A 21,134-nucleotide genomic window follows, 5' to 3' on the forward strand; every position below is an offset into this window, starting at 1 on the left:
GCTCCCCTCCCGGGGGACCGGGCCGGGCCGAGCCGCTTCCTCCTGCCGCCGTTACTCGCCGCGGCCACCTGAAAGCACAGGCGGGCCGGCCGCCTGTCCCGCCGCCCCGCTCCCGCCGCTCGCCACTGCGCCGGGCAGCCCCGCGCTCCCTCCCTCGCTCGCTCAGCGCCCGCCACGCAGCCCGGAGCCGGGCGGGCGGGGGGCTGAAGCGCGCCGCGGCGGTGGTGAAGGCGGTGCAGTCCCGCCCCCGTGAGGCAGCACCGCCTGCCCGGCCCGGGCCCCCCCGAGTTCGGCGGCACCGGCGGGGCGGCAGCGAGGCGAAGGCCCGGTCCTCAACGGCTCCCGCGGGAGCTCCCCTCGCCGTGGCTTCTCCGGTCCCGCAATCGGCACCCGCGCCAACGTCAAACGGGGGCTCGCCCCGTGCACAGTGGCAGCCTGGGCGGGAACTGCCGGGGAGCGAAAGCCGCCTCTCAGTCTGTTAGCTCCCACAGCGTGGGACCCAAGTCTGGATTTAAAACCCCTACAAAACCCACAAACAACCCCCCCACCACCACCCTCCCCCGCCCCCCAAGCCCAAACATAGGAAAACAGTGCACCGGTTTCTTGTCAGGAGTTAAAACCTCGGAGTACCTGTCATGGGTGGTCTCCGCACTCCTCTGAAGCCGGCTGCACCTCTGTGCCAGTGAAGCTTGCCCTGATGTCAGTGAAAACGTCTAAGTCGCTGAAACTCAGCTGAAGCTGTATCTAAAATGACAGCTCCGAGTTCCTCCTAAGATAGCAAGGAATAACCTCAGGGAAAACTGAAGACTAATATTTTGTTCCCTTAATTATAGTTCTCTGTTTCACGGCCCTTCTCAAGTAACCCTGCTTGCTTTGTTCAAAAATAAATGAACGCCGCAGGGCCAAGATAGCATGTATTTTGCTCTATTTTTGTAGAAATGCTGTGTTCTCTTGATAGAATTGCACATTAAAACACCAAGTAAACTTAAATTTTGCCAGAAGTCTAATCACGTGGGGATTTTGCCTTAGGTCTACTTTCCCATTCAGTGGAGCATAAAGTCCCTGCCTGTCTTTGGACCTGGCTGTGTGTTCACCTGCAGCGACACAGATGCTCTTCGGGGTGGAAATGGAAGCTACATACAGGTCCTACACGTGTATTTCAATACAAGGGCCCAACACTGATTGAGTTGAATGAACCTTGGCAAGAAGGCAGGTAAGTTAAATTAAGTAGAAATGGAGATGTTCACTGGCATGGGAACATTGATAAAGTCACTTAGAGCCCAGCCTTGAAAACAGGTCTGCAGTGACAACTCTTACCACCACAGAGTACTTGTGGAAATGGGTGCCTCATCTCTTAGAGCAGAAACTTAAAAATGCATCTACACCCATACACACATCAAATCTGTGTGCCTAAGTGTGGTTTCTCACCCTCTTCTTTGTCCTTAAACATCTGAATGTTGCGATAATGCCTTTCAGGTGTCTTCAAATAAGAGACTGTGTTGTGAGAAACAAAATTAATGAGCCTAGTCACCAGTGGATCATCATCCTTTATTCCTAAACCTCCTTCCACTGCAGCAATGTGATTCCTTGCCATATTTGCTATGATATGCCTTCTGGGTGAGAAATGTTAAATGTCATGGTCAGTACAGAGCTACCCTTCCACTGCTTGCTTGGGAGCTGCCAGCTGTGCACACTACATGGTGGCTTCATTCAGCATGCTTTCCCCGCACTGGGGAGCACCGATAGAGATGTATCTGTCACCTTCCAGGGGCAGATCTTAAGAGAACTTGTACAAATATAATAGCTGAAGAAACAACACAAAATCCAACAAAACAGCTGTATCACTTCGCTGAACTGCTCTGTGGGTAACATGTTCCTGGGAAGAAGCACAGAGGGAGGGGAGAAGGGAAGGGAAGGAACTGGACTTATACATGATTATATGGCCCAAGTCTCTTTTAAAAATAAATGGCCTATAGTAAGGCCTTGAATTAAAGCTGACCGTTTTATATGCCCTGCTCACTACAGTATCCCAGTGCATTCCAGTAACGCACATCACATGTTCTTTCACCTTCTGCCCAAGTGGGTGTAGTTGATGGTATGAAGATTTGTGTGTGTGTGTGCATGTACAACTCTGTGGGTGTATGTAGTGTATTTATATTCCATACACAGAGTTTCAATCAACCATATCCACTCCAGAAGGCAGTATCAAGAAAAAACGTGGAAGGTCTGGAGTGCCCCTGGTCCCTGCAGTTCATTCCACAAGCAAGACAGACACCTGAGAGTATTTGTCTCCTGGAGGAGCTCATTTTATCCTTGGGATGTCCCAGGCACATGTCATGTATCACCTGAAGAAAAGACTATGAATTAGAATTTGATCTTAAATGCTACAAGAGGTGAGGATAGAGTTTGGAGGGTGGTTTTGTTGTTCTTAACATGCCTTTTGCCAAGGCAGCACAAGTCAGTATTCACCTGGACTTCCCAGTCTTTCAAATCTTGCTGTTCAGGTGCGTCTCACAGTTCCAGTCCAGATCTGTAACTCAGGTTTGGGTATCATGAGGTCCAGCAACTTCACAAGCACAGGACAGGCCCTTCTTGCCAGCCGGACATGGTAGAAAGCAGGCATGATCTTGGTACAGTACAGAGCAAAGCTGACTGTAAAGTGATGCTGCCACTGAGAAAAAAAGAAAGAAAAAAGTGCTGTGATCTTGCAAACACTTGCGCATGTGGCTTTGTTTACTTCCACGTGTTGCTGTGCTTGTAGTTAATCCAGATGGCCATGTTATTCAAGATTAATGCCTGCACAAGATGGAAACAAATACTTTCGAATTGGCCAAGCATACATGGAAGTTTTTTGTTACTTTGGGAAGTTAGACCTAATAAGAGAGACAAAAAATACAATGTAAACAAGAACAGTACTTTACATAAAGAGCTTTCTTTAAGGAGCTAGGAGGGAATCTGAGTTTATTTATCACAGGCTGGTTTGGGAAGATGGGAAGACACTCTGCTAGCAGTGCTATGCTTAAATGAAACAATCCCTTCTACGTAATGTGTATGTGATTTACAGATATGAATAAAGAGTCTGAGAAATAGAACATGTAAGCAAGTAAGCCTGGTGCATGTTTTTTATTTATAGTTACTGGAGGAAGATATGACATTATGTATGTGCTTTTTAATTGGCCAGAAATAGGGAAATAATTTCACCTTGTATTCAAGCTCTTTTTACATTAGAGGGATAGTACTCCTGCCAACATTCACCATCAAAAGGGTAAATTGCCAGTTTCCACGAAGTCGCATAGGCCTCCATAAATATATATTCAGCAGGGGCATGTGTCTTCTCATTTTAAGGTTATACATGCATGTGCTGGAAGTTTGTGCATTTATTATATTCAAAAAGAAGAAAACCAACACCCTCTCCTCAAGGTTTACGTATGACTCATCTTTTATCGGTTTTGGAACATGAAGGTGGCAGAGCTGCTAGTCATGCTAAGTCACACACACACTTGTTCAGTCTCTCCATGTGTCAAAGGAAATGGAAAGTAGTTAACTATTTGAAGTAAAATTCTGGTCCTGTTGAGGTTAATAAATTATTGTGACTGTGGGACGACAAATTCACATGACTATTTTTAGGAATGATAATGACAGGAAAATGAAAGATTACTCTGAAACATTTATCTGTCTGATCTGCTACTTAGAAGATGTAAACTCTTGGTGTTCCCATCTTAAGATACCCATCGAACGCTTTATCATTCCACTGAGAAGAGCTGCTGGCTTTGGAATAGAAGATGGTCTCCTGGAGTTTTTACTGCAGTATTTTGAATCCTCAGAGAAGGTAACAGAGGAGAGAATAATGTCTTCAGCAACCGTGACACAACCTCATCTGCAGTGAGAAACCTGCAGTAGCACCTATGGTGCAAAAGGACTTGTCAGACCTCTTACTCATCTCCTTGTCCTGCAGTGCTTTTATCTGGAAATAATGATAGCTGAGGTGTGCCACCAACACACCATTTAATGTGTTTTCACCTCCTATCTTTGCGACCAAACTTATCAGAATAGGGCTTCCAGTTCTTTAAAGCAGTAGAACAGTAATATTTTGTTAGATACCAGTAAAAGGTTTTGTCAGTATACCCCACGGTTTGGCTTTGGAAGGACAGGGTGGTGTTTGGAGAGGAGTAGCTGGTAGTTATCTTTCCGTACCATAGGACATTCCAGGCCTGTTGCTTGCACATAAATGCACAATGAGCTTTCTCACATACCTGAATCTGCTACTTGTGTTAGTGAGGAAAATAGGGTCAAAGCATGCACAATGCAGGGCTGTGTTTGATTGTACACCAGAAGAAGAGTTGGAAGCATCACCCACCATTGCACCATTAATCTCTGTACATTATATGCAACTAGCACCCACAGCCAGAATGAAAACACCCCATCTAAGCAATAAATGTTATGCTGTAGAAAGAAGCTATTATAAAAGCCCTGTTACCATTTACTTTAGAAAATAAAGGAGGAAAAAATATGACACTGGCTACAGAAGAAAGCCTCCCCCATCTGAATGATTAAGGAACAAGGGATTAATGATCTCCAAATGATTAAGAAGTTTTTTGCTTCCTTTTTTCTTTTTCACTTCCAAAACAGACTTTATTAAAAATAAAACAAAGGTAAATTGCTCTCTGATGGCTATTCCAGCTCTGTCAGTAATGTATTTGGGGAAATAGGGCAAGCCCACGTGATCTCTGTCCTCCATATTTTTGAGAAAATAATGCTGTATTTTAGAAAAGCACTTGAACTATGGTTGAAAAGTGCTGTATACCAGTTCTTTTATTACAAAACCTGTGTCCTCTGAAACCATCCCAGATTATAAAGGGAAAGCAAATGGCACTTGCTTGCTGATACCGAGGTAATTCAGACCTATTATTTAACTTGTGGGGCATTTAGAAGTTTAACCATAGCATTATGAACTGCCGAAAATATAGAAGTTTTTGTCACTAGAGTCCTGTTCTTCTGTCAATGGTGATTATAAACACTGCAGATAGGGCAAAGCTGTGCTGCAACATACAATTTCCTCATGTTGAGGAAAACATGCAGAGCTTTGCCAGGTTACTCAAGTTCAGTCACTTACTCTTGAGAAGTTCCAGCTTGGGGTTTTGTGTTGGTCTTTTTTTTTTTTAAACAATCTCATCTTAACTCTTCCTCCTCAATGTAAATGACCACAGCAGGGTGAAGCAGCAGAGTCTGTAAAGTAAGGCTACTAAAAGAATAAACTGGTTACTTAAAGTCAGGATGAGTGTTTCCCATTAGAAGCAGCAACTGGCTGTAATTTCCATTTTGAATCAGTTCTAGAACAGCTGATGACAAGCTTTAAGCAGGCTTAAGGAGATGCTTAAACTTCTAAGTTTCTCTTTTAGTTCTTGCAGATCTAGTAAATGCACCCTGTTTGATGCCACTCTTTTTTCTGCAGAGTTCTTGAGGAGGGTGAAATGCTCTGAAATGGAATTTTCTGAAGTCCTGCAAATTGCTGGTTGTAGTTAAGATCATGTGGCTGACTTTACCTAAAGCTCTCTGCTATAAAAGGGGCACAGCTTGAGAGGACTCAAGTTGCTGAACTGGAAGAAAGTTTTAATTCCTCATCCCCCACTGCCCAGAAATTTTCATCTTGCATCAAATGATCTGTCAAGTGCTAAAGACACTAGGATTGGGCCATATAGGAACGGTGCCCGCTTTCACTGTAGCGCATCAGCTGCCTTCTTACTGAACCACAGTCCAAAAGCTAAAGTCTGTAATGAATCCTAGTGAATTTCATTTTGCTCTTCTAGCAGGTTATTGTATCTGTATTCTCCCCAGTGTGAAGATGCAACTGTCAAGTGTCCCTGTTTATATTCCTACAGATGAGAAATCAGACTGAACATCACCATGGTAGAAAGAAGTGCAGTAGGTGAGGATTAGGTTCTATGTTAGAGAATCTATTAAGTAGATGAAAAGTACCAGCAACTTTCTCCAGTGCTTGTTAAAGACCATCCAATTGAAAACAGTCGATTTCTCCTTAATCTACGTTTCTGCTGCTCCTGAAAATGTATTTAACTTAGGCATTCTACCTCACATCCTTACGTTGCCAATGACACACTAACAGAACTAAAATAACCTTTGATACAATGGTATTCTTGCACATGATAAAAGCATTTGCTGTTGTGCTGCAGGCAACACTGGAAAGCAATTCCTTTCTGCTAGAAGGTACAACTGGGACTCAGAACTTAGCCCGTAGAACCAAGCAGTTTCCATAATATCAGAGGAACATTTTCTCTGTTCAATGGATTTGTAATAATGGAGAATTATGCCATAAGCATCCTTAGAAGGGCATAAGACCATATATTAACAACAACTGTTTAAAGAACAGGGGATCTGATTAATGTTTAAAATGTTTATAAGTATTTTAAGAGTAGGACACGAGGAAATAGCCAGCCTCTTCTCAGTTGTCTGTGGAGACAGGACAAGAGGCAATGCCTGCAAGTTAGAGCATAGGAAGTTCCACAGCAGTATGTGGAAGAACTTCTTCCAGGTGAGGGTGACACTGGGACAGGGGGTTGTGTCTGGAGATATTCCAGACCAATCTGGATACCAACCTGTGCGATCTGTTTTAAGGAACCTGCTTTGGCAGGGGGTTGGACTCGATCTCTTGAGGTCCTTTCCAACCCCTGCTGTTCTGTGAATCTGTAAACATAAGCAAAATTTAAGAGAGAAGTCCCCTATCTTACTCCAGGATTTTTTTTTTTTAAGACATTCTTAGAGTTTCTTACTTTCATTTTATACTGAGAGAGGCAGAAGCAATAAATGCTATTTTCACTGCCGACTGGCTTCTTTTGGTTCAATTATTGCTCACTCTATTTTTATTTTTTCTTGTGACTGGGAGTTACTTAAGCACTAAGGATGTCAAAGCTTGCTGTAGTAGAAAAATACTTAAGTGCAACATATGTTCATCTCACTAGAAGACAAACTATTCAGTGTTCATGTGTTAGAAACAGCTGTTACCAAATTGTGTTCATTGTTCTATAGATATGACTGCTTCAGTGAGCGTGTCTTTAATCAAATGTCATTTCCATTTATGGCAATGTCCTCTTCCCCATTTCAAATGAGCACTTAAGACAGACTCAAGGACTTCTTCAAGGAAATCTCTTACAGACCTACAGTTTACACATACTAACAATCTTGAAATACTGTGGTGGGTTGACCCTGGCTGAAAGCCAGGTACACACCTAAAGCTGCTTTATGACTCCCTCTTCTCAACTGGATGGGGGAAGAAAATGTAACAAAAGGTTAATTTCGAGATAAGACAGGGAGAGATCATTCAGCAGCTCCCGCTGTGGGCAAAACAGAGTCAACTTAGGGAAAAATAATTCATTGTAAAGCAAAGAGTAGAGTAACGAGAAATAAATCCAAATCTTAAAAAAAACTCCCTCTCTTCACCCCTCCCTTCTTCCCAGGCTCAACTTTGCTCCCAAATTCTCTACCTCCTCCTTCTCTTCCTTGAGAGGAGGGATCCAGGGGGATGGGGCTTGTGGTCAGTTCATCACATGTTGTCTCTGCCGCCCCTCCCTCCTCAAGGGGAGGACTCTTCACACTCTTCCCATGCTCCAGTGTGGGGTCCCTCCCATGACAGTCCATCCTCCACCCCAGATTGTTCCCATGGGGCTTCAGTTTTTCATTAACTTTCTCTAGTCTGAGTCTCTTCCACAGGGTTCATCCTTCAGGAACAGACTGCTCCAGTGTGGGTCCCACACAGAGTCACAAGTCTTGCGATCAAACTTGCTCCAGAATGGGTTTCTCTCTGCATGGGTCCAAAAGTCTTGCCAGGAGCTTGTTCCAGCACAGGGTTCCTCCAGGGTCACTGCTGCCTTCAGGTGCTTCCACCTGCTCCAGTGTGGAGTCCTCCATGGGCTGCAGGTGGGTATCTACTCCACCATCATCCTCAATGGGCTGCAGAGAGACAGCCTGCATCACCATGGTCTTTCTCCACCAGCTGCAGAAGAACCCTCCTGCCCCTCCTTCTTCACCAACCTTGGTGTCTGCAGAGTGGTTCCTCTCACATATTCTCACTCCTCTTTCTTGCCACAATTGCTCTTGGTAGTTTCTCCCTGCACCCCACCCCTTAACTATGTTATCGCAGAGGCACTACCACTGTAGCTAATGGGCTTGGCCCTATTGAACATAGAGGAAGTATCTACCAGCTTCTCACAGAAACCATCCCATCAGCCCCCCTGCTAACAAAGCCCTTGCCACACAAACCCAATATAAACAGATTTCACTTTATCTGCTGTTACGAAGCAGCATTTATTCTGTCAATGAAAAGACAGCTTAGGAGAGCACCAAATAAATGGTACAAGAAATATGGCTACTGGTGCAGCTAGGCTGGATGATTAACACGACACAGAATACAGGTCACTCAAGTTTTTAGGATACATTCTAAGAAATGTAAGGCCAGATAACAAGTACTGCTTTTGCACACAATTCATGTTGCACAGTCCTTTCAGATCCACACCAGAGCAGCTGCATTTTCTTCACTGATTTCCATGATTTTCTAACTCTAGCTTCGTAAGCTGGTCCTCAAACTTCTGAATATCTACTTGATGCTTCATTAGGAACTTCCCATTTAAATGAAAAACAGGTATGTCATATTTGTATTTATCATACCATGGCGAGTTCTCTGGAAGGGTAATATCCACCTCCTGTAAAATAAACTGCAGCAGAAAAGAAATACGTTACTGTCTACTACACACTGAAAAATAACACCTGCTTCTCTGTTGATCAACATATTTCCCAAAATGCAAGGCTGTTTTCTTGGTGGGTTTGGATTTATAGTTCCATGTTGCAGACAACTGCCCATTTTGTGAGTATAAAAAGTATGCAGCCACAATCCTTGGCTGCATGTCTTGTAAAGGACTCTCTCCCTAGTCCAAGGTGACTTTCTTGGTTCTCTGTGCAGAACCACTCTTCTGTTATCACCAGCACAACAAATAAGCAGCTGGCAACACAACAGCTCCCTCTTAGGCCACAGAGCACAATGCCTGTTAATGCTTCTGTTAAAAGTTTCTTCCACCATGAAAGACATCAAAACCTGCTTGAAAAACAACAAATTGCAAATATTTGAAGCCTCACCTACTAACATCCTTCCCAAATTCTATCATTATCTGCCTTCTGTATCAAACAAGGCAATAGTATTTACAAAAGCAGTGGTTAAAAAACCTGTTGTGACCAGGTGTATATTGGTTTAGTTTACCAATACTTGAATAAGATAGTTGCAAAATGATTTTGGATAATGAGTTTTATGGAAATCAGTGCCGAACTTGTCTTGAGGAGGTCACCTATCAAAGTATATTGGATGCAAATAAATTCAAGTAATTTTCTTTTACAAAGGAAGAATCCTGATTTACTGTTCTTTCTATATAGAAAATGTATATGGCATTGCAATACGTTACCCTTTTTTTGTATGGCTCAAGCACTTCTTTTGCTTCATCACAGAGAGGGCATGGTTTCTAAAGGAAAATACATGCAGGCCATTTAAAGCATACAGTAAAACACAGATAATTTGTACTGTGAAGTAACATTAACAGACAAGAGTTATCATTACTGTAAATGTGGGCTCCTTCCCCTGAACCATCCTGCCTCACTGCTTTCTAAATCTATGTCTGTGCGGCATTGATGAAAAGAAAACTATTCAGCCACAGAATTTAATTATTTCTCATTTGCTATTACTTTTTTCTCATTTTGCAAGTTAAACAATTTTCAACAGCTCTTCTCAAGGTTGATGAGAGGGCATGGTTTGGAAAGTCACGCACAGATCTTTTCTTTTGGTCAGTAGCAATGAATATTCCAAGCACTGCCAATCACCAGCTGAAAACTAATGGGGGTACCACTCTTGATAGAAGAATTTCCATTGATAGATGGGGAATGAGGAAGTCACGTGAGTAATTTTTAATCTGTTTCAGATTGAGTCACTTGGGTAAATTCAAATAGGAAAAGGTGATGATTTATGTTAACTCTTGTTTTCCACTACAGTTACACAGCTGACTTCTGCTGATCATGCACTGTGATCATTAGAGCAACGCACACCTGAAGAAGTGGCTTACATGAAGGCATATTGCTTCAGTGTTTGGAATGGCAGATTTTGGCCTGTAATTCACACAGCAAGGTATGCAGTGGTGAAGGTGATGGCTCTGTTCCCCTGCCATGAAATACCTCTCACAGCTGGGAAAGACCTTCTCCTCTCCTTCCCACTTAAAAGTTTTCCTCAGGCTTGTTTAAACATGTTAAACTTCACAGAATCACAGAATCATAGGGGTTGGAAGGGACCTCGAGGTCCAACTCCCCATATACAGGTCACACAGGCATCCAGACCACTCTCAAATATCTTGAGATGGAGATTCCACAACATCCCTGGGCAGCCTGTCCCAGGGCTCTGTCACCCTACTGAAACAGCTACTTTGTATTTCTTGCCTGTGATTTAGTTTGGATTATATTAGTTATAATTCACATCTAAATTATCTTTCCTCCACAGAGAAGTCCTTATGCTTAAAAAAAACTATGCGAGATCAACAGTGCTGTGTTCTTGCTAGTTCTAGTTGCTTTTGGAGGGTCTGGGACACCTGGTATCGGTGACTGAAACATCATAGAATCCTGCACATGAGTTTTGTAACATGGCAGGCTCCTTGCAGTTAAAGTAGGACATACTCCATTCCCTTAGGCCTGTGGGGAGCTTTCTAATATAACACTCTATAAAAACATTTAATAAACTAAGTTGACTCAGCAAGGAATATGTTTTCACTCCTACTCTGACAGAGCTTAAGCTCTAGTTGGTACTAAAAACTGGTTTGAAGTCAGACAGTGAATTTGAAATAACAACTAACAGTGAAATCTGTTTAAATAACCTGTTTATATTAGCAGAACGGTACATCACTTGCTGTAGTTTAATTTGCAATGGGACTGCCTGGATAAAGCTGTCTTCAACAACCTTCTCTCACAGACACATATGACAATGGCAAAACTGACTCCTACTGCTGAGGCAGTAAAAATCCCTTATCCAAGTGACATACGCTGTTCTGATAGGCACATCTGTCAGACAACACATGTGGTGGAAGGGACACTTTTATTTCTATAGGTAACTGCAATTTATGTTGCCTCCTTCAGACCACAAAACTGCAGTCATTTAATGCTGAAGGAAGCAGACCCATCTTCCTGTAACTGCTTCTTTTGCATTAGCTTAAGCACTCGAGCAGCTGAGCAATGGAGCTAGACAGGAGAACTGATCTGAGTTAAGAGTTGCCTTGCAAAAAAAAAAAAGAATAAAAAGGTTACAACTAACCTGTAACTTTATAGGCCTTACACCATGCATTGCTCTGAATAATAAACAATCCTTTATTTTTTTAACCTCTTCCTATGTTATGCAGTTAAAACTGGAATGAACAAACATAATGCAGAAGAATGAAATTAATTTCAGTCGCATCCATCTACAACAAATACTACCACTACTCATGTCAACGTGCTGTGCATTTCCAGTTATTCTCCTCTTGAAGGCTGCATCAACCAAATAAATGCTGCATAGCCCACTGTGTACCATCCTATTTAAAAGTGCAAAAAACCTCTGCAGGTAACACGCTGTCTTGATGACAGTTCATGGAAAGTGACAGTTCACAAGTAACCACTCCTGCCCATGGCATCTGTTTCCTAAAAATGCTTTAGAAACCTACCTGGTCATGCCACAAACCTTTGCCTGCAAAAAGGAGTTTGTGTTTCCCAGTCAATAAAGAAAAAAAAAAGAGGGTAAAGTGCAATCTATTTTTTCCTTGTGCACTACCAGCAGTACTTGGATTTATTTTCAGTCTCACAGGTACTGCTGAAATTAAACATTAGACCTTTGAAGAGCCTGCTTTGGCTGATGATTCTTGTCCAGGGTAGATTACATATAACAACTCCTCTTTGTCCCCCATTCCCAAGATGAAACACTGGCAGTCAGAGAACAATTTTCAACTAGTAAATGGACTGTAGTGTCACTGAAACACAACTATCTTGAAATCTTTTTTTTTTTAAACCCACCTGCTTGGTACAATGAGAATAGGACTGTGCTCTATACCCCCAAATACCAAATACCACACAAATCCAAGGGGGGGAAAATGCATGAGCAAGACATTTCATCTGGGATTCAGGTGTATCAAAGCTGATAAATATGCCATCTTGCCTAGCTTTATTCTGTAAACAACTTTTACCTTGGTGAATAAAGTCAACACCGGCTTATTTGTGCTCACTGAACAGAGCTGTCTCCCCAGTGGACTGGATGATTGTCTTCCTAGCTGCAGTGTTCTGCTCAGAAAACAAAGCACCGTCATCCTGTTAAGGCAAAAATAACATGTTTAATTGTTTTGTAGCATGTGGCTTATGAAATTTCATGTTAAGATAAATGTGATCCTTCAGTAGCATTCCAAACTACACAATAAAACCATTTTCCCAGAATTTTTATGTTCACAGTATCAATATATTAATCAGAGAAATTATTTACTAAGCACCAGGCCATAAACACAGGATATCTCAAAAACTGCACATGCCTTTTAGAAAAAAACAAAATTAAAAAAATCAATGTTTTCTTGCTGGAATGTCTCTTTTAAATTCCCTAACACAAATGCTGACAAAAATGCATTACGCTGTTTCAACTGCATACATGCTACTAAGACTTACATGATATTAACAAAATGCAAAGTGCTGTGCTTTGAACCTTGGTAATCTTGCTGCAGTGTTAAACATATTCTACTTAGTCAAATTATCCCATCAAAAAACTAATGTGTACCTAATCAGAATATTAATATAATGCTTTCTGCAACAAATATAAGCATGCAGGCACGATGATTTAACTTGGTAATACTAAATGCATGCACATTGCCCTGCAGCAGCAGATTATTTTATGAAAGATGTTGATGGGTTCATAATTTCTTTGGGAGAGTTTACGTACATTTAGTGTTGTTGAAGGATGCCCTGTTAGAGACTTGAAGTCACCTATTCATAACAATACTAGTCACAGCAGTGCTTCCTCCAAATTTGCATCATAATGGGACCTTTGCAAGGCATTCTAGGACTGAAAGGCAAAAACCAGAAGCAAAAGGAGTCTGCACAGAGATTATAGGCAGATGTGACACTTGACATCAGAATTTATGCTGGGAAAATCAAGTGCCTTTACATAAAGCCAAACTGCTTCTGGTCAGTTTCTGGTCAGGCACAATTTACCTGTAGTGCTACTAACTGCAGCCAACCACAAACACCCAAGGTGACTGCACAACTCTAAAGCAATCAGAGTGTGAGCAGGACCACAATGCAACTGATACACATGTTTTAGTTCAGAAAAAAGGAGCCTTATGCCTTCACCCAGTCTGTCACTATTATTAGAGTGGGGGGTTGGACTTAATGATCTCTTGAGGTCCCTTCCAACCCCTACAATTCTGTGATTATTATATAGCTTCATTTTAGAGTTTAGCCAGCAGAAGCCATAAGGAAGAACAAAACTTAAGGCTACTTAACAGCTATGTTTCTAAGTAACAACCACAGGAAAAATCAAAGTAGTGACGTGGCAGTGCTCTACCAACCTTACTGCACTGCTAAAGGCGCCTTTTTTTGCCCCAGAGTACTCTGGTAAGGGCATGTTTGCAAAAGAAATTGCAACAGTGGAAATACAAAGAAGACGTATTACTGTTTGAAAAATATAACCTGTATTATCAAATTAAAAAAGCTAGGAAAGACTCAGATTTTTTATTTATCTTTACCACATAAAAAACAAGTTGTCTAAAATACAATATTCTGCAACAAACAGGCTTTGGGTTTATCATGTAGTTTGAGACAGAAAGGGTTATTCATCTGTACATGCCAGGCTTGATACCAGTAAGAGTCAGCTGCCAGGGCAAAGCGGTACACTTGCTGTCAGTGCAAAGTTGTAGGCACAGCACACACTGCCATTGGACACAATGCTTGGCAGTTAATATATTTGTTTTACTTAGGTGGAAATCCAATTGTCTGTGATTTTGCATAATAAAGGCAAAAATAAGCTTTAGGAAAAATACAGTAAATAGCCTCAGTCGTATTTAGAAATTTTTATGCCCACAGTAAAAAGGGGCCCAGAATGAATGCGATTTTGGCATACAAAATTGCAGCATGTCAACCTGCCCACACGCATGATAAAAATGCCAAAACAAATAGTTTGCATTCTGTCAAGTTTTTAAATGAATACTTTTTTTGCCAGCCTAACAAGCCAAATTTTTTGCCTTCAAAACAAGGAAAATTCTCTCAAATTCTTCCGCAAACAGCAGATGAATAAAGCCTAGATTTCCATGTATCTTATCTCCCCATATACGGGTATAAACATATGGGTATAAACTGGCTTACCCATTTGTACTGCCTTTTTGATCCCTCCGCCCTCTGCTAAATTTGAGTCCAGTAGTCAGCTACCAAAACATCAGCTTAAGGTGATTTAATAAGACAGTATCAGTACCTAAGCTTCAAATTCTCACTAACAGAAATAAGCTGGCACGGCATCTTACTTTCTTACCAATTTTAAATAATTATAAGCAAGGAATTCAGGAGCAAATCTTCACTGATCTTTAATACTACTGAAGCAAGAGTCTGCTGTTTCCAGAGGCAGCATAAGACAGGGTTGAATGTTTTTTTAAATAACCTAAGGAAAACAGACTCCTGACTGTCAATTTCTTCACCAATGTAGAATGATTACCATTTACAAAAAGAGTTGAAAGACTAATCCTGATTTATAAAATGGCACCAGTCTCCACCCAGGCCCAAATCATGCTCTGCAGTGCCATCAGCATAAAAGTAGTCTGTGACATCTAGCCCTGAGAGAGGGTGAGATACTGTCAGATGGCATGTTCCCACAGTAGAGATGATACAACTTGACTTCCCTACATTTCTGAAGCTCAGTTGCCAGACACATCATTAGGAAAGAGAGCAGTCAGACCTGCTGCACTGAACTTGGGCTAAAGCACGGTGCAACTTCAGCTGCACAGAATTCCAACTAAGGCTCTGGTCCCTTAGAAAATAGCTTTTAAATCCGTAGAATTTACTAATCTTATTTTATTGAATAAAAAGATTTTTGATAAAACCAAATAGCAGTGGTTTTACACAAACACTGAAGGCTTCTAATATTGCGATGGGATACATATAGGCTCTATTGATCAGGAGCGGATGAAAGCTAGTATCCTATCACTCATCAGGCAAATCTACTGCAGCAGCTCAATTTGTCTCAAGAGCACCCCAGAACCACACGGGTGTTAAGTGTATACACACTACCATTGTGTGCACAAGCAGGTCCTCCACACCCACCTGCATGGAGCTGAGCAACATTTCTGGAACACAGAGCTCCAACATCAGTGTTCACTCCCAGGCTGGTTTCATTAGTGACAAAAATCAAGGGTCACACAGATGCCCCACAGCATTCACATCCAGCTCACATGAGTACCATATCAGTCTCTAGTTATTAAGAAACTAAAAAGCTAAAAGCACACATAAAATATTTCAACATGGTTATTCTGGAGCGCCCTCTAGCCTAACTCCAAGTAATTATAAAGATTTGTTTGAGGAACAAAATTAAAATACAAATATGAAGAAGGATGCTTATAAACTTCAGAACACACTTGCTCCTATACTACAATGCTGCAGAATGATTTAACAAATTATGCTTGCAAGACTGCATTTGGCATACGCTGTATTTTGCAGAGCCAAATTGGGCTTGTCTCCTGCTAATGGATTTTCCATCACCTAATGAATCCTCATCTGCAGGAAAAAGAAAATGCGACACTAAAACTGGCCATTATTTAGGGAAGATCATTATCTGTACAACCCTTAGCCTCAATCACAGATAGACAAGCTGGCCGTCTTTTTCTCCAACTATGTACTTTTTAATGATGCTATATACTCTTAAATAATCTCAGCCTCAAGTCAACAATATACCCTTGTTCTGTGGTTGTGAATGTTTTATATGCATAATTATCAACACATTCGGACAGGATTATGTCTCATTTTCCATTGATTTGTATACATATACACAAGGATGAAATGATTATGAACTTAGAATCACAGAATTATTTGGGTTGGAAAAGACCTTTAAGATCAAGCCCAACCTTTAACCCACCACTAAAGCACGTGCCTAAGCTCCACACCTATGAGTCTTTACCTACAGGGATGGATGACTCACCAGCTTCCCTGGGCAGCCTATTCCAGTGCTTGACCTCCTATCCAATTTAAACCTCCCCTGGCACAACTCAAGGTCCTTTCCAGTTGCCCTATTGCTTGATACTTGGGAGAAGAGACCAACAGCCACCTGGCTACAACTTCCTTACAGCTAGTTGTAGAGAGCCAGGTCTCCCCTCAGCCTCCTTTTCTCAAGACTAAACAACCCCAATTCCCTCAGCTGCTCCTCTTACGACTTGTGCTCCAGACCATTCACCAGCTTTGTTGCCCTTCTTTGGACACACTCTAGCACCTCAATGTCCTCCTCGTAGTGAGGGGCCCAAAACTGAACACAGTATTCAAGATGCAGCCTCACCAGAGTACAGGGGGATGATCACTTCCCAAGTCCTGCTGGCCACACTACTCCTGATATAAGCCAGGATGCAATTGACCTTCTTAGCTACCTGGGCTCACTGCTGGCTCATAGTTAGCCAGCTGTTTGTTGACCAACACCTCCAGGTCCTTTTCTGCCAAGCAGTGTTCAAGCCAATTTTCCCCCCACGTTGGGGAAGAGCTGCATGTAGTGTTGCACACAGGCATTTGTATTTGTATACTTTACATTAATGTACTAGCTGGTTTTGGAACCCTAATCAGGGTTTCACAAAAGATGGGGACAGCTTGGACAAAACACACCTCTTTCTGCAAAGTAACAGATTAGGAACACGGAAAATGTTACACTGAAAATGCCCTATACATTTTCTAGCTATTTGTCTTGAAGAAGCTTTTAAGTGTTTATTAAATGGCCTCCCACCTTCCACTTAATCCTCACTCTAATTTGACAAAGGACTAGCAAATGAAGAAGAATAGGAAAAGCAAACAGATGTAAATGCAGAACACTTGCTGATGGCCCAAATCAGCGGTGGCCTAAACCAGCTTTATTCTCTTCTCCCTCATCCAAAACCAGGCATGGTCATCAAGGAAAGCAAACTTGTTGGCAGCCTGCTGTTACTAGTTTGCATGCTTACTAGAGTAATGCTGAAGAAGAAATTACAGTGCCATAGCAAGACACCAAGAAGCGTGAGTGGGAACACCAAATCCTGTAGCTGTTGAGATCCCCATGTGGTTTTTGCCCCACTAGCCTTTTAGAGGAGGTATAGCAAAATGCATAAAAGTTTTCAACCTCTTTTTTGCAAACACAGATAACTCTAACAGTCTTTAGGGAAGAATCAGATTTTTAAGTAAATTAAAAAAATGTCATCAGTAAGACCGCTTGTTTCTGTGAGGTGATGGCATAAATCAAGCAATCAATGCACATTCTACCCATTTCCTTCTCCATAGTACAGCAAATTGGTGGTAAATGCCACAAACCCACTTCATTTCACCCCAGAAAAGACCAGAAGGATAGTTTCATTCTAACACACAACAAATTTTGTTTAATGATCCCTCCAGTGATACCCACTGTAGATGCCTCAGGCCCATACTCCACATTTCAGACAATTTATAAAATGTCCAATAGGTTACTGTAACAGCCAGGAGACCATTTCTGAAGGCTAGAGAACTTGCATATGCAATGGACTGAAAAGCAAAATTATAACATATTTTAAAAGCCTGTTTTAAACATCTTTATCTGAAATCTTTCAGCTAAACGATCCATTTTCCCCAAGGGTTAGGGGTGAGCCAAATCGGGTAAAGGATGTATCCAAGGGTCTTCCCGTGATCTCCGGCAATGAGAAAGTCCGTAACGTTCTCTACACAGTGCCAAACCCCATCAAAAACAAGAGAGGGCAACTGACTCGCCAGTGCCGGCTGCGCGGGCCTCAGCCACCGGCGCGGCGCCTTGCTAGCCCCGGCGCCCCGCTAGCCCCGGCGCCCTGCTAGCTAGCCCCGGCGCCTTGCTAGCTAGCCCCGGCGCCTTGCTAGCTAGCCCCGGCGCCTTGCTAGCTAGCCCCGGCGCCCCGCTAGCCCCGGCGCCCTGCTAGCTAGCCCCGGCGCCCCGCCACACTGCCTCCCTCCGCGCGGCCTTTGTCCTCCGGGGCGGCCTCCTCGGGCTCGGGGCCGGCCGAGAACCGGATCCCCGGCCCGCCGAAGTACCCGCCCCCGCCACGCTTGCGCCGCCCGCGCAGGTGAAAGCGGCCCGGCCCGGCCCGACCTGGCGCTCGCCGTTAATCCGGACGAACCGCGGGCGCTCACGGTGTCCCGTACGCCGGGCTCGGCTTGAGGCAAAAACCGGAGCTACGACACCCACCTCACCGCAGCGACCGGCCCCTTCCCTCCGCCTCCGCGGGGCCGCGGCACAGGAAGAACAGCGGCGGGACTGAACCGCCTGCCGGGAGGCAGCGCCCGATGCAGCTTTTTTGGCGCCCCCTGCTGGACGCCCGGCCGCACCGCCCGGCACCTCTGTTCCCCGCCGCGGCAGCCGAGCTCTGCGTGCTCGCCCCCCCCGCCCAACCTCTGCGCGTGCGGGCGGGCGTCCTTTCCGCCGGAGGCAGCTTCTCACGGGTCTCGCCGGTGTGAGGCGGTACCTCTGGCTCCTGCGGATGTCCTTCCCGGGACCAAGGCGCCCCTCCAAGTCTGCGCTTCTCTGCTTCCCAGGAGCCGAGGGCGCCGCTGGAGCTGGGCGATCCCTTTTCTTTTTTCCCGCTGGAGAGGGCTCCCGCCTGCAGCCGCGGCGCTGTGCCGCACTGAGCTTCCCCGCTTCCCTTGTGCCATGCCCTCCGTTGTGTGTCAAAAAGCAGCCGGCTACCACATCATCTCCTCCATTCCAGACGGATATGCAGGACCTAGATATTGGCCACCCGCTCAGGCTGACAAAGGAATACGTCTAGATAAAATGGGACGCCACCCCCCCCCCCCCCCCCCCCATTTTTACAGTGTATTGCCATAGCACAGAGGGTCACAGTAATGCATAGGGATCATCAGAGAAGGTATGGGGAATATACACCAAAATCGAAGGCAGCACAGGTAGAAAGGCAAAAACTTCCCCTAAGCAAAGAGCCTGTCCTATAGTTTTTTTCCTCATGCTGCTTCTATGGAGTAAGTAGGCTTTAAATTCTTTCCTTTGGAATTGCAGTAAGTTTAATGTAATAAAAGAAAGCAATGGAACTAGATTGTCCTTTTGATGGTATGTATTTGAGACTTAGTGAGACTTTCTACTTTGCTGTGACTCAAGCAGCAGCAACATAGATTAAATATATATTTTATTACAGATGTAATACGTTGCTTTTTTAATGTTTACCTGTGGTGTATGGAAGGCTCGGACTCTGGCAGACACAAGCACGGAATCAGCTTTACTACACACGCTGCTGCTTAAATACCTTCCTCTGAAGGGAGGCTCGGCTCGTTCCCCCGGTGGTCATTTGACTCAGGTCTCTAAATATCACAAAGCCAAACGCTTTTCCCAGGCCCGAGTTGAACACTCTCCTCCGAGTTCCCGTTCATTCCCAGGTCCGTGCATATCATTCTGTCCCAGATTCTTGCTCAACACACTCCCCCATGTTCTTTCTTTAACCCTTGTTTCTTGGCACAACGTCTGGACTGGCCTTACAAGATACGTTTACATTGTCTACACTTACCTTTTCAAATTTAATGCAGGTGGGATGTATAGTCATAGTTGAACACATTGGGGAAAAAGGAGTGGGAAACTACAGACACCTGTTCTAAAAAGAATACTATGTTCATTAGTAGTTTGAAATTTATATGGTATGTAAGGTAAACTACCTAGTGGGTGATAGGAACCTGGGATCAAACAAGAATATTTTTGAGTATATGAATAAATACAAATTCATTGGGAAATAGGTGCAAATTACAGAATCACAGAATTACAAGGTTGGAAAAGACCTTTAAGATCATCAAGTCCAAAGTTCCAATCCTAAACTATATCCCTAAGTACTTGAACTACCTTTATTTTTTAATTTAAAAAAGATTACTTATCATCTTTTTTAAATGTTTTAAATTAACAAAATGAGATTCAATAAAAGCAGTAAAGATATTAAATTAAAGAAGATATCAAGCTGAAAGTCCCAGGGAGAACTCTTACTCCATTGAATTGTCACATTCTACTCTGAATGTGAGCCCGTGTGGGAACAGGATGCCCCAAAGTGTCTGTGGCCCCAAAGTCGTCCTCTCGAGGGACAGTACATCTTGCAGCGTCTGTGGCTGGGTTGATGTGTGTGCCACAGCAGGTATGCCTGCAAGCTGGGCCCAAAGGTCATCAGCCTGTGGAAGGAATCCATGGCGGGGCAGATGGTGAAGGGCTGAAGCCCTGTGGGATAGGACTCATGTTGAAGTTTGTGGAGGACTCTCAGCTGTGGGTGGGACCCCACGCTGGAGCAGGGGAAGAGTGTAAGGAATGTGTCCCCGTCACTCGCCGCTGCTAAGAAGGAAAAACTCATGATGAAGTGACCAAAACCCCATCCCCATCTCTCCCCGTGGTACCGGGAGATGAAGAAAGGAGAGAAAACCTGCATCAAGTTAAGTCTGCTAGGAAGGGAGGGTGGGAGAAGTTGTCTTAGTATTTCGCACTGGGGAGCCCAGAAGAGGGTGTGGAGCTCCAGGTGTGGCTTCACCAGTGCCAAGTAAAAGGGGAAGGAGCAGCCTCGTCACCCTGCTGAGAAAACTTCTCCTCCTGACAGTGCCCAAGACACCGTGAGTGTTACTTGTGGCAAGGGCAGAGGCTTGGCTCAGTATCAGCTTGGTGGTCACTCTGACCTCCAGGGCCTTTGCTTCCCTTAGCAGGGTACGGCCCTGGGGTGACACAGAGAGCAGCACCAAGCTGTGAGTCGCCCTAGCAAGGCTGCACCGGGCAGCGCAGGCTGGCAGGAGAGCAGAGCCCTGGGACGTGGGGGCAGAGGGCGTGCTGAGCAGGTGGTCAGAGCTGGGGTGAGGAGTGGAGGGGCGCGTGCCCTGGCTGCTGGCGCAGCTCGGTTGCTGTCAGCTCC

General features: G+C 43.8%; 1 protein-coding gene across 2 annotated transcripts; it reads right to left on the reverse strand.

The window, feature by feature from the left end:
* Positions 1-8,291: 8,291 nt before the first annotated feature.
* On the reverse strand, positions 8,292-18,529 carry LOC311203535 (glutaredoxin-like protein C5orf63 homolog). Of its 2 annotated transcripts, none has more exons than XM_084278264.1 (4): positions 18,443-18,529; positions 12,246-12,366; positions 9,462-9,518; positions 8,292-8,723 (listed from the first exon to the last, which is right to left on the reverse strand). In XM_084278264.1, exons 2-4 carry the CDS (start codon positions 12,363-12,365, stop codon positions 8,544-8,546), a joined length of 357 nt encoding a protein of 118 aa, XP_084134390.1. In that variant the 5' UTR covers position 12,366; positions 18,443-18,529; the 3' UTR covers positions 8,292-8,543. The 2 variants fall into 2 exon arrangements, with proteins under 2 accessions (XP_084134390.1, XP_084134391.1); XM_084278265.1 differs by lacking the exon at positions 18,443-18,529 and adding an exon at positions 18,347-18,428.
* Positions 18,530-21,134: the final 2,605 nt, after the last annotated feature.

This window comes from Gallinula chloropus, assembly GCF_964237585.1.
Source record: "Gallinula chloropus genome assembly, chromosome: Z".
In the NCBI taxonomy this organism is placed as follows: Eukaryota; Metazoa; Chordata; class Aves; order Gruiformes; family Rallidae; genus Gallinula; species Gallinula chloropus.